Here is a 14,804-nt window from a genome sequence, read left to right as displayed (position 1 = left end):
AGAGATTTAAATGTTTAAGTAAAGTGTTTCTCCAGTTCCAAGAGGAAGTTGGAACATGTGAAATTGTTGCTACAGATAGTAATTAAGGTGATGAGTAAGGGCAGGTGATGAGAGTGTATTGAGTTTCGAAGTGAAGAGAATCACATTGAGCCACAGGACTAACAACCCTTATATAACTGGAGAATGCATTGAGAAAGGGCGTTGGAAAACTACTTTTGAGGGAGTCAACCATTTTTTTAAACTCACCTTAAAGGCATACCCCAGTCTTTTCTATAAGTTTTTGGCTTATTTCTCACCGGACATGGTTTGGTTTGGACATGGACCTCAGCCCTTACATTAACAGTTAAGGGTTATTTTTATTGAATCCTGAAATCTTCAAAATTTCAAAACAAAAAAGAATGTCGAGATGTTCTTATTCACCAGGGGATGAGGAGTTTGAGGATGATAGCTCTGTTCATTGTTTTATTCACATATTTTCAGGGTTCCTGAAATAGACATTTTTGAGAAGGCAGTACTATTTTTTTCTTTTTATAATTTCCTGGAATTTTTAAGTTTTCAACAGATATTGAATCTGACCCAATTTCTCCATTTTGTACTTTTTCTGGATCATTTGCACATTCCTTACTATTGTTGTTTCTTTTACTTCATTTATGTGATTAGGGACCTTTTTTGTGTTTTAAATAAATTAATAATAAATTAACACCTCTATTCTCCCCAATTGTAGACTAGTTCACTTTCAATTATGTGGGGTTTAATGTACTTTTGGGGCACATAAAAACAAATTCATTAGTTTAATGGGACCTTATAGACCTGGCATGTAGGTAAGAAATCTGAAGGCTTTCGAATGGGGTCTGTAATCTTTTATGTAAAGCATTTCTCAGCTCTACATTAAAAGTAACAATTGATATTTCTGTATATCAAAATTATTAGCTTTTTTTACTTAATAGAATCACCACCTACTTTGGCTCATCTATCTGAAAAATAAGAAAACTCATAAATATCTTCTGCTACATAGTCAAATTCAAGATGTAGAGCTTAAGTAATCAAGTCAGGACAAGTAATTATAAATATAAAATATAAATAAATATAAAATGAACATTAAAAATAAACTGAAAATATTTAGGCTAAACTCATATGTGAAATATTTTAGATGTATTTTATTAACAGTTTATTCAACCATAGAAAATTCACTTCTTGTATTTATTGTCAATAATGCTATTCTGATATTTTAAAGGTTAGATTATGACAACATTGTCATATTGTCTTTGTGAGTAATGCCATAGAATGATATTCATTTGTAAGCCACTATGTACATGATGTAAAGTATTTGCTCCATGTCTGAAAAATACGCTAAGCAAAATTTACCGCAGCAATCTATCTTTCAGTACGGGGAAATAAACAGACCTAATAAGTTCAAAGGAATTCCACAAAACAAAAACCACTGACATGAGAAAAGCGTGAATTTAATTTTATGCTTTGCTGAGATACATGACCAAAATTGTGTGCATGGCTTGTCCTTGGAGATGGCCCCAGCTGTTTATTTTTAAATTGAAAAAAAAAACACAACAATGGAGCCCACAAATGCAAGTAAGAATAAAAAGTCTCTTGAGACACAAGGGGCCCTACAAGTTCTTGTTTAGGAAACATGCAGTTTTACAAGGCATTGCAGATACAATATGACAGGAGGACAAGGGAAAGGCACAGAAACAATGCACTTTCCTTCAGAAATGGGAGTCTAACAGCTCGGTTTTCACAAAATGGTATTGATGAAACAATCTTTATTTTTATAGACTTTTATAGAGAGAATTTTAGCACCATCATTAAAGGTAAAATAAAAATACTTTTTAGCCCTGCCTATCTCCAGTCTTGGAATAATTACAGAAGCATAGCACCTTTCAGTATCTAAAATATAAACAAGAATAGAAAGTCCATCCCAGCTTCCAGAGATGAGGTAGCTCATGCTAAGAAATGTTGGGTTATTTTTCCTATAAAAGTTCCAAGGCCAAATAGACTAATTCCAATAATCACATTTGAATAGTCAACTCCACAATGTTTCTCTAGATCTTTTCTTCATTACAGGCTTCAGTATAACGATTCTGTACAGATGGATGAGTCTCAACTTGGGTCTTTGTATGTGTCAATTAATTTGTATTCAATATCCCCTTAAGTAAGAAAATAAAAATGTGTTAAGTGGCGTGTGTGTGTGTGTGTGTGTGTGTGTGTGTGTGTGTGTGTGTGTGTTACTTCCATCTGTTTTGATAGACTGTATCAAAAGGGACAAAGGCACTATTCAATTTATCAGCCCTTAACGAAGTTTCAGAATTTGAAGAAATAAATGAGTTAAATTTTGTACTGATTTAAGATCATGAGAAGCTGAAATATTTTTTAAGAATTTCTGTAATAGGAATACAGTAATAAAGACATGTATGTGGGTTTCTATCACAAGATTCAATTATTTTGATTCATTTTTCATTGATAATCTGACACAAAAGAGCATTACTTGCTATTTCTTCAAATGACAGCCAAGCAAAAAAAAACATGTGTCATGGTTTTTGTATACCCCACTCATTAAGCTACCCGCCAGGAAGAAGAATTTCCTCATTAAATACTAAGCAACTCTTTCATTACATTGAAATAAATTGAAGAAAAGAGACATTTATTTAATCAGTTTACTTTTCTTTTAAGGTGGTCATTGTCATTGATCAGCTTAAACCTAAACTGCTGTATTCAAAAATACTTTAAGTCAATTAAAACTTGAGGATTGTAAGTAAAATAAATATTCTGAAGGAAAAGGAGGCCAGGCACTTCAGACTATATGTACAATGCTGATGAGGGATCAGCCATTACTTCAAGAGTCTCAGGATCAACTTCAAACGGTCAGTTTTTGTGAAGGGTGATGGTTGTCATTGATTGTGGTGCTCATTGTTGGTGTTTCTGGGCTTGTGTTACATGAAACAAACTGGCCCAATTTCAACACCAAATTCCTGGTCTGTACTGCCAATATCCACGGGGGCAAGATCTATAATGGGTAATCGTGCCACATTCTGGGTTCTGTATTCAAAGACAGTCTTGCCCACATTTCCATTTCGCTTCTGTAATTAAATGGTGCAATAGGTTAATAGTATATACAACTTTTCCCCTCAAAGTTTTCCATTTTAGACAGAAACTTCCCCAGATAACTTTTACAATGTAAAAGCAAAATCTTTTACAGCATTGTTTAAGTATCAGACAACTGGTTATATAAAATGAGGAGCTAGCCTACATTGCTGACATTTCTTCCTTCTTCCTTTTTTTGTTGCTACCCAAAAATCAGTAACAATATATAAAACCTTCTTTTGGTTTTTCACAAAAGAATCTATAATTCATCATTCAACATATATATGCATATGTATATATACATACATACATGCATGTATGTAAACAGATATGTGTATATACATGTATGCATGTATGTGTATGTATATATATACTATCATACAAGTGGGAAGAGGTAGAAAACAATGACTGGTCATACTCTTTAGAATCACAGTTTTGTATACTTGGAACTGAGTTACTGCATGAAAAACCAAACAGAATTGAAAAATAGGTGGATCCAATACTAGGAGTCCAGTTCTTTCTTTACTGTTTTGCATGAATACTTCTAACATTCTTTGTGTACTAATAGATGTTCAAGTTCACCCTAAAGAACAGCTATGAACAAAATGCCATGACAGTAATTTTAATACAAGTGAATTATTTTTTCTCAACTAGATCAATGTAGTTCAAATAGTACTTACAGAGCAAGTATCATGAAGAACTGTATATCTAAATCTAATGTTCCCTTCTCCTTTGATTTCCAAGTCATTTGACCCTTTAAGGACTACAGCTTTCTTGAGGCTCTTGGTTTGATCATCCATGTATCCTATGCTGTTTTTGCAGATGTAAGTAATGTTCTGGGAGGCTTCTTTTGATAAAAGGCGCAAGAAGGTCATCTGAGTAACAGCTGTGTTAGGTGACTGATAATCTCCATAAGTAAACTAAAAAGGAAACAAAAAACAACAACAAAGTCTTTGTTAAAATAATCTGAAGGGTCTCATATGCCTCACAGATATGTGACAGATACATTGAGTTTAGCCGAATCATTCTTGAGAGTATTACTTTGTTGTTATAAAGTAAACTATTCTACCTATACATATAACACATATAAAAATCTTTGGAATTCTATGCCTCCATCAGAAAGAATGACACCGTCTCATTTGTTAGGAAATGGCAAGACTTGGAAAAAAATTATATTAAGTGAAGTAACCCAGACCCAAAGAAACATAGGTCCTATAGTTTCCCTTATTTGCAATAACTAGTATACATTTAGGATAGTCTTACCAGACAAGAACAAAAGGTCAAAAGGTATGTACACATGACCATATAATCTGATGCTAAGCGAAATGAACTCCAAGATAGGGACACAAGAGGTTTTTTTCCTTTGTTACTGTTGTTTTTAATGTTCTTTGTGATTTTTTTTGTTTCTTTTGTATGTTCTTCCCCCCTGGTATAACCCCTGTTATCACTATTTGATTCTGGTGCCCTGCATCTTGTATACATTTTCTAATTTGGGGAAGGGAAGGGAAATAACAAAATGCTGAAACAAGGATATAGGTTGACCCATTGTAACAATGAGCTGTAGAAGACACTATGTTGAAATGAACTTTACAACTTGCGGAGTGGGGTAGAGGGAGGAAGGTGTTAGGGAGTTGAGGGGAAAGGATAGTAGGGGAAAAACAAAGGAGGGGGTAACAATGCTTGATAGGAAATGTATTCATTACCTTACGCATGTAACTATAACCCCTCTGTACAGTATCTTTACAATAAAAAAAATTTTAACCACAATTTTTTTAAATCCTGAAATGTCTGGATTTTCACAAGTAAGAATCTCTCCTTACTACCCCAAATGAGGTGTTAAAACCAATAACAATAATCATTTTACAAAGGAAGATTAGATATTTTAAAAACTGCTTTGATTATGTATAAAACATTTATAACACATTTACCAACAATTTGAGTAAGAATTAGAAATTAATGGTTATGATAAATTATTGTGACCCAGTGTCACATATTCTTAAGAAACATGAATTATATTTTTTTGATTAGCTCAAGCAAATTGCCAGTAATTTCCTGTAGGCATTTGGTTATTTGTTTTCAATGCTGAGCTTTGTTTTCAATATTCTCAATTGAACTTGCTACAGGAAAAAATCGTAGTAGTTAAATTTTTTTCCTTGCTCATTAAATAATGGCAGATTCGTTCATATGTTGCACTGGTACTTCATGTTTTCACATAATCTTGAATGTAAGCATGGATTCTGGTGGAAGGTGAGGAGCAGAGGTGATAAGAAGATGTTAGAGTTAGGCTGCTACCACAAGATCTGAGATGAAATAGACATAGTGTACTATAAAAGATCAAGGACTGATGGAATTCTAAATTTTTCATCATGATAGAACTCAGAACAACAGGAGTGCAATCCATGTAATTATAGGTTTCAATAAAAATAAACATTTACAGAAATTTTTTCCATTTTTGACACATCTAATTCTTACCACTTAGCACGTGTTGTATATTACTCTAAACACACTGACACGGAGACAGTGGGGTCTGTATTATCACACTTAGTTCACACTAGCAAAACTGAGGCTCTGAGAAGTTTTCTTAATTTATAAGGCCCAATGTCAGTAAATGATTCTGCTGACAGTTTTCCAGCCTCCTAATAACTGTCTTTCGATTCTGTTAAGACCTCTGTAATTACACTACACAGTGAGGACCAAAACATTAGAAAACTAAAATTAATATAGTTTTCTGTATTTCATCAATGGGAAAATTATAATTCAAAATTTATGATAATCAGCCAGGTGCCAGTGGCTTAAGCCTATAATCCTAGCTACTAAGGAGGCTGAAATTTGAGACTCTGGTTCAAAGACAGTCCCAGTAGGAAACTCCTTGAGACTCTTATCTCCAATAAACTACTCCAAAAAGCCAGAAGTGGTGTTGTGGCTCAAGAGGTAGAGCTCTCACCTTGAGCAAAAGAAGCTCAGGGACAGTGCCCAGGCCCAGAGTTCAAGCCTCAGGATGGAAAAATAAAAAGCAAAAAAAGATGATAATCTCATAGTAAAATTTCATTTAAGTAATGTCTTTGCAATTCTAATTAATGAAAATATATCACAAACAATGAAATATACTTCATTAAAAGTAACAGCATACCTCTCTATAAAATGCTAAAAATTTACAACAGATAATATAAAATATAGAATACAATTTTGTGTAGGCATATTAAATTACCTGAGATCCTCTGTTCATATCAAGACCATACCAAACAGGTTTATTGTCAGGAGATTTGCTGGCCCACCAGGTTTTACGTGGGATACTGGATGGGTTTGCTGAGATACAGGTTTCTCCTGTGTCCATGTTGCAGTAAACTTTGATTGCATCTTCAGCAGAACCCTGGTTAGGATCAATCCAGTATTCACCTGTTTTCCAAAATCAAAGGAATAAATAAATTGAGATTACCTTCAACATTATTATTAGTCTCCAAAATAACAGAGATGTTTTTATTATATTTATACTATTATAATTGATTTCATTTGATTGATTTCATATTATACTATGATAACAATCAACTATGAACTCACTGATTTAGGGCACATTTTAAAGAGCATATGATATCCTTTAAGGAAAAAGTAACTGTTAGGAACAGAGGGGCTTTCTACATGTTAGATGTTGTTGTAAGGCATTTTGTCAAACCATACACTTAAGGCTCTAAACATCAGTGTGATGGAAATGTTATTATCCTTATTTTATTAGGAAAGAAATGGTATCAAAAGAGATTGGTTTTGTCAAAATACATATGTTCCCATTAAATTTTTAAAGCCAAAGATTTAAAAAATATAATCATAATATAATAAGTCATTAATCAACACTATAATTAAATATATGAACTACAACAAGAAGCTATGAATCATCTCTAAAGTTAATATTTTCATATATAGATATATATACATATGAAAATTTGAAGCAAGCTATACCAAGGCATTGCTTGGTATGGGACACATGGACAAATAAACATATTTGTTCATGTTTAGGCCTATGTGCATGTTTGAGTATAAATACAGGGAAACATATAAATATTAAATTTTAAATAAAATGAGAGTAATGGAAGGTATAGAGTTTAGAATAAAATTGTCTTTTCTTCAGAGATAACATTTGTAGCTCTCCCTGTCAATGTCATTTCAAAGTTAATTGACACTCTTAAACATTTCACAGGTTTTTTTTCTATGGTGTAGCATTCCTCTTTTCTAGGTCTTATTAATTATTCAAAATGGCAAAATAGGGCAAACTGTACATGCCAGTCATGCAACTGTGGTAGAAGCACTATTTCTAAGTACCTTAGAATCTCACGATAAAATCATGCTGCTGGCAAAAGATTCCAAAGGAGCAATCATAGACATATAAACTACATTAAAGGAATTCCATGTCCAAATAAATCTGGATAGTACTGTGTACTTAATTTGGCTCTCAATAATACAATAAATGTTATTTTGTTAAAACTGAGAATTCATGGGGGTAAAAAAATATATATGTTTAACCATGCTTCAGCAATTCTTTTCAAAATAGTTATCAACACAGAAATCTGTTACTCTGCAGAAACTACCGCTATTTTAGGACTTGTAGGTAAAGATGAAATTATATAGTTAATAGAATATTAATTACAGAACATGTCATCTCTCTCCATATTTTTCCATGTTAATTGACTCCACCACTAACCTATAAGCTCTGTGGCATGTTTACTCTCTTTCTTGTGTCTATAACTAAGTATAAAGCTAAAAAAATATTTTGGAATGCATTTAAAAACAATATAATCAGAAACAATGCAATTTGTTCCAATGGGTCCAAGTCTACTCACCACTCTGCTTCGTGGAATGGCAAAGCTTTAAGTCATCACAAGTCCGAGCTGGATGTTTCTTGGAGCCATCAGGGCTGCGCATGGTTTCAATCTGACTACTGAGTGATTTCAGGGTCGCATGGACTCCTGGATCGGTTTTGTTGGTGTCATCAGGAGCTGCCTGGTCTTCAGTAAACTCTGGAAGTGGATCTGGCATGTTCTCATCATAGTGGCCCATTATATCTCCAAGAGCAGCTGTAAGGTGTCCAGGGGGGCCCGGAGGTCCAGGTGGACCAGGCTCACCAGGAGGACCCTAATTGCAAAGAAATTGAAAGACTATTGAATATATTCTTTTATGTATTGGATTCCTGAACTTGTGATATTTGTATATATATACAATGTGACATTGGAAATGGAATGCAATCTCAGGATACTAGGGATCTTTCGGTAAGAAGATGGAGCTGGCCTGTTGAGGCACAGGATTAGAAAAATGGGAAATGATCCCTGTTGTTCAGGCAATGTGTCTGCAAGTCAGCATCTGTGATGAATAAAGAGTAAAGCACACAATATTTGCTTTGATGTCTAAACTAAAAATCCAATATACTTTATGTTAAGGCCAGGCATATATATTCATTCATATCAAAACTATTTGGAGCAGGGTAGCACTAAAATGTTCTAAAAGTAGGTATGGACGCAAGATGAACAAGGACTACAGTCATGATATGGGTGCTGCTTCTGAACAATACCAAGTCAACATCCACAAGAAACACCTGCAAGATTCCCTTTTTGAATCTCTAAATCCTAATCAAGGGGACACAACAGTCATTTTATTAGTTATAGTGCACATAAAAATTCTCCGTATTAAACAAAATTGAAAGAAATTCCTTTTAATCCTTTTATTGACTTAAATAAAGAGCTCTCCTGCCAAATGAGATAAATTATAAAAGTGGTAATGCATAGGAATTGCCTTCTGTGTCTCACAAGAACCCAGAAACTAGCTGGGTGCTGGTGGCTCATGCCTAGCTACTCAGGAGGCTGAGATCTGAGGACTGCAGTTCAAAACCAGCCTGGGCAGGAAAGTCCATGAGACTCTTACCTCCAATAAACTACTGAGAAAAAGCCAGAACTGGTGTTGTGGCTCAAATGGTAGAGTGCTAGCCTTGAGCACAGAGAGGCTCAGTGACAATGCCCAGCCCTGAGTTCAAGTCCCAAGACCAGAAAAAAAAAAAAAACCCAGCAACTTGGAAGAACTAGACAACAATCTAAAGAAATGCAGGCTCCACACCTCAAGAAGCAAGCACAGCCCTGAGATTCAACAGGCTGCATTTCTAACATGGGCTTGGCTACTTTTCTTCATGGCTCCAGACAAGTCATTTAACTTTTCATGTCAATGCTTTGTTATTCTCTCTCTCTCTCTCTCTCTCTCTCTCTCTCTCTTTCATCTTGACGATTTCATGCATTCTTTTTTTCTAATGTAAAGGGAAAATATTTTTTTATCTGTCAAATGCCAGTGAAACACAAAAAAAGACAGAAAAATAAGATTTCTATTCATAGAAAAAAAGAAGCACTCTTCTTGACAATAGGAAACATAAGCCTATTTACTATTTCCATAGTAAATAATAAAAATTTAGTATAATGGAGTTTCCACTGAGGAGCAAAGACAAAACAGAAGGTAAATCAGACCAGATATAGACCAAGAAGGAAGCAGAAGCTTATACACACATGTACACCAGTGCTCGCTCAGAGGAAAAACTGGGAGATGTATGAGTCTTTCTAGAAGTTGGAAAAGATACAGACTAATGGACTTGATAGCTTTATAATATCTTCACTTGAAGACTATTAGCAGTTTTCACTGAAATCTTTTGTGGACACTTACAACAGAGAAAAATTCAATCTCATATACTTCATTGTTTTCTAGCATTTATGAAGTAATAAAGAAACATCACAGGTATCTTTGTCATTGAATGCAAAACAACATTTGCATAATTATAAAAAGAACTTATATGAGAACTTATTAGTTGCTCTTATGGATATCATAAATCAAGGTTTGAGTATCTTCGGTTTCTATTTTATAGACTCTCCAGGTTAAAATGTTTGAAATAGTTACCTGCACAGACTAACTCTGTGTGACTCTTAGCAGAGTCCATTGAGTCTTTTGTATATCAGGCAACACAGATAGTATTGATGGGAAGCCAATCCACTGGCATCAATGAAATTTCTTGCATGCAATCTCTGTGACTTTACCTCTGGCCCTGCTTCTCCTACACTGCCCCGAACACCAGGTGGTCCAATTGGTCCAAGTGGCCCAGGGTTTCCTTCTTTGCCTGAGGGACCAACTGGACCTGGAGGACCCTGAAAGAAAATAAGATTGTTTTAGGTCTGGCGTAGAAATACTTTGCAATAATTTTGTTCATCAAAGAACTATTTGCATTGTATAGATTTAGTTATTACAATGATATCTTAAATTTCTTAATAACTAATAATGGTCAGGCAGTAATTCAAAACCTTCACAAACTCATCAAACATAAATCATTCATCAATCATGCACGGTCAGAGACCAAAACAGGTTAAAATTGTAATAGGCTAATCTCCTAATTCATTAGTAACAATTATTTAAGCAAATCACAAATAAGTTCAATTACTTTAGAATAAGGACAAAATTTGAAGCATTGGTTAGAAGTGAACTTCAAGTACTTACCTCACAAAATAAAACCACATAATAATAATTGTCTCTACTATTTTCTATTCTATATATGAAGTATTATCTTTAGATATATATTTCATATTAATTCTTATAATTTGTTCTAGAATTATTCCTGTAGTCTAAATGATTACATATTCCAATTATCTTTAGGCTCAAAATGACTTAGAAGAGGCAGAATAAACATAAGTGCAACATTTCTAAGTATTTCAAACATGGGTTCCAATTTGAATTATTTCCAAAAGTAGCTTTATTCATATTATTTCTGAGAAAATATTGTACTATTTTTATTGTGAAAATACTGTACAGAGGAGTTACAATTACATGAGCAAGGTAATGAGTACATTTCTTACCGAGCATTGCTGCCTCCTCCTTTGTTTACCCTTCCCATCTCCACCCCAATACCCCTCCTCCCCCCCTGCCCCTGCGCCAAAATTGTAAAGTTCGTTTTCCACATAACATCTTGTACATCTCATTGTTGCAATGGGTCCACCTGTATCTCTATTTAAACAATTTGTTTTTGCCCTTCCCCTCCCCAAATTATACCAACATCAAATACAGTGAAAACAAGGGTTATACCATGGGGGAGGGACATACAAAGCAACAAAGAAATCATCTTATAAATATATTAGAAACAATACCAAGAAAGAAAAACCATTTGAATCTTTATCTTGGGGTTCATTTAGCCTAACATCAACTTATCTGACCGTTTCTGCATGTCTTAGACATATACTAGTTATTGCAAATAAGGGAAACCAAGGGACCTATGTTTCTTTGGGCCTGGCTTACTTCACTTAATATAATTTTTTCCAAGCCTTTCCATTTCCTAACAAATGGGGCAATGTCATTCTTTCTGATGGAGGCATAGAATTCCATTGCATATATATACCACATTTTCTAGACGCCCCTCAGTAGATGAATGGATCAAGAAAATATTGTACTTTTAAAAGGATAAAATAAATCTTTATGAATAGATCCAATTTGTCAATTCAAAGAATAAAATTTCAATGAAAATTTAAATGATCCCAAAGTGATTAATTGAATGGCAAATACATACAAGCCTTAGGTGGGAGACTTTAACATGGGCACATGTTATTACATCTAATATGCCATATTTAAGATAGGTCTACTTAAAACTAGTTGCTCTATAGTTTCTCTCATGTATTTGCTGCTAACTTCAAAGAATATGAATCAACTCCATGTTCAATACCATGCAAATGGTAGTGAAGAATTTGTATTGTATCACCAAAGGAAATATTATTTACTTCTAAAGCTGATTTATTTTGATTACTTACTCTAGGACCAAAAGGGCCAGGGATCCCAGCACTGCCTTGTTCACCATTGGGACCCTATATAAAAAGAAAATTTAAAAACGTTACTAAAATATTTGTATCTTGCATTATTTGTTGACAGTTTTTCTATAAATATATTTTATTGATGCAGCATCATGAACTACTAAATTGTCAATTTCAGCTATGTCTCCATGTGTTCTCTAATATTAAAGACCATTATAGAAACATACAGCTTTTTGCTTAACTTCTTCCCCTCAAAATTACACCTTACATACAGGTAATTATATTGTGTAACTGGGCATTTACCAAGATAATTTTGAAATTAAAATGAGATGCTTAATGTACTTATCAATAAATACGTGTTAATATACTCATGTATTTTCACATGCAAGGAGTAGTAGCATGTAAAGAAATAACTTACAGGGGGTCCTGGAAGACCCTGAAGACCAGTGAAGCCTCTGTGGCCCTTCTGACCTCGGTCACCCCGATCTCCATGATCTCCTTTGTCCCCTCGAGGTCCTTGTGGTCCCTAGAAATACAGTAATGCCATTGATACTACTTTCTTAAGAGTACAACTCACTGAACTTTTAGAGTTGCATTTATTACAATTTATTGTACATCAATGAATGTATTACAGAGTTGTATTTATTACAATTTTTTTGTACTTTATTTTACATGAATGAACATATTTACTTACCTAAATAGCATCATACCCCCAAATTGTGTCTATTTTCCCATGGAGTTGTAGGTGGTCAGTGAAAAAAAATAAGTGCATCATATTGCTTTCTCAAAGATTCAGGGTTTGAACATTTATCTGATGTTCTTAGTAAAATGTTATCATTTTAAGTCTGAGCTTGTTAGCTAAACAGTTAAACACCTATCACAATTTTAGCTGTTTTTTGTTGTTAGTCATGGGGCCTGAACTCTGGGCCTGGGCACTGTCCCTCAGCTCTTCTGCTTTTTCTGCTTATGTGGTGCTGAGGAATCAAACCCAGGGCCTCATGCATGCAAGGCAAGCGCTCTACCACTGAGCCACCTTCCCAACCAAGCTGAGGTTTTTAACTAAAATATTGCTAACGTAAGTAGATTCTATAGAATGAAACCAAGTATTGTTCTTAAGCTTTCTTGAAGAAGGAAATGTTTGTGAAATCTGTAGATATAAATGAACTAAATGAAGATGACAGTTGGGAAAGGAGAAAAAAATAAGCACATAAAACTGAAATATCATCAATAAACCACTCTCATTTTTAAATCATCCATATGGGATCCTTATCAGATCTTCAATATCTGTATCTCAAACTAGAGATCCTGTTCCTCAGAAAATAAAGAAGAAAGTCATAATGAGGAATGTTATTTTGTGTTACAAGCTGCACCCATAGAAGAGGTGAAAATCATCTGATAGATCTCAAATGTTTTTTTATTGTTCCTATTATTGTTTTCTCTGAATACTTTGTTTTGTTTTAGATCCTGGCAAACAAAAACAGTTCCATAAATTCAGTGGATCATTGTAAACAGACAAGAGGAGTAGGATTATTTTCTGTTGTCTTAAGGGTTTTCCTAAAGTACCAGTTGACTCACATTGAACAATAGATGGAATCATCAAATCCACTAGCTCTTAGGTACAAGTTTTTCCTTGTGAGTTTGAGTTTTATTTTCCTTGTTTTTAATTTGGATTTCTGTATTGTCAGTCAGTATAACAGTCTTTTTATAATAAAAACAAAGCTGGATTTCATTCACTATGCAGCAATGTAAAATTATATATCAAAATTAGTCCGAATCTTTTCAATGGAACAGTATAACAAAGCTTTATTGGCATAAATTTAAAGATATAATTTTCTTCTTGAATATGGACTTTGATAAATAAGGGTGAGAACTATTGCTTACTAGCTTGCACATATGAGAGAAACAAAATAGTTAAACATCTGTATAATGATATTTGACCTGCAAGTGATTATAAATACCAAAGAGATCAAAACATAGACAGGAAAGTCTAATTGCAAATGAAGCATGATATTTGAATAATGCTTTTCAAATTACAAAGAGATTTCAAATCGTTTTCTTGTAAGACTTTTTAGCATAACTCGTATAAATATAAAGTTATCCCTATTATGTACTTGGCTTTTCTTACATTAACTATTTAAAATCTATGATACATTATTGCTTGTATAGCTTATCCTATGACATATCACAACATAATCTTTGCTTCTGTCTACCTATAACTTAGTACCTGTTGATCAGTCTTTCCCTGTCCTTCTTATTTTTGAATGCTTAGATCATACTTTTTCCATGAAAGTACATTTTAAAGAAGAATACATGTATTTATTCAGAAAAGAAAAAAAAAACATAGGACTTACAGGTAGACCACGTTTCCCAGCTCGACCAGGTGGTCCTATAGGACCTCGAGAACCCTAGAAAAAGATTCACACAAATTAGCATCTAAAAATATTTATGCATATATTCTATAGACACAGGACTTTAAAGAACATGCTTTCAGTGTGATATTTGTGTGTGATTTACATATACACTATGTATAATTTATTGAAATTCGTTGAATGTCCATATGTAAGTAAGAAAGAATGTGCTGACTCCAAAACTACTTCTAAAGTAATACATAAATATCACTGAAGCTGATTACAAACTTGTTACTTGCTTAATTTATTCATATTTATTACATTTTCCATGAATTACACCATTCTTAATTATTCAAAATTAGGTATTTTTAAGATGGTAGATTCAAGGGAAAGCTCAAATAGTGTAATTCTTTAGAAAGGGCAAAATCAAAGTTCAGCAAAATAAAACACAAGGAAGTAGATATGGGAGAGGGGTGGGCTGGGGCCAAGGGGAAAGGGATAGACAAAGAGAAGAGGGGGAGAATACAACAAGAATCCAAAGTATATCCTACAAAGA

General features: G+C 33.8%; 1 protein-coding gene across 1 annotated transcript in view; it reads right to left on the bottom strand.

The window, feature by feature from the left end:
* Nucleotides 1–1,442: 1,442 nt before the first annotated feature.
* The window catches only part of Col5a2 (collagen type V alpha 2 chain), a 146,449-nt gene continuing 133,087 nt past the window's right edge, over nt 1,443–14,804 (bottom strand). The window contains exons 47-54 of the mRNA XM_042688346.1: nt 14,252–14,305; nt 12,319–12,426; nt 11,901–11,954; nt 10,149–10,256; nt 7,926–8,217; nt 6,305–6,492; nt 3,777–4,016; nt 1,443–3,092 (exon numbers count right to left, since the gene is read on the bottom strand). Of these exons, the coding sequence (XP_042544280.1) occupies nt 2,946–3,092; nt 3,777–4,016; nt 6,305–6,492; nt 7,926–8,217; nt 10,149–10,256; nt 11,901–11,954; nt 12,319–12,426; nt 14,252–14,305 (1,191 nt within the window). The 3' untranslated portion in view covers nt 1,443–2,945. The remainder of the gene's footprint in view (nt 3,093–3,776; nt 4,017–6,304; nt 6,493–7,925; nt 8,218–10,148; nt 10,257–11,900; nt 11,955–12,318; nt 12,427–14,251; nt 14,306–14,804) is intronic.

Source organism: Dipodomys spectabilis, unplaced genomic scaffold (assembly GCF_019054845.1).
Source record: "Dipodomys spectabilis isolate Male_0828 unplaced genomic scaffold, ASM1905484v1 ptg000115l, whole genome shotgun sequence".
Classification (NCBI taxonomy): domain Eukaryota; kingdom Metazoa; phylum Chordata; class Mammalia; order Rodentia; family Heteromyidae; genus Dipodomys; species Dipodomys spectabilis.
This window is presented reverse-complemented; position numbering and strand designations above follow the sequence as displayed.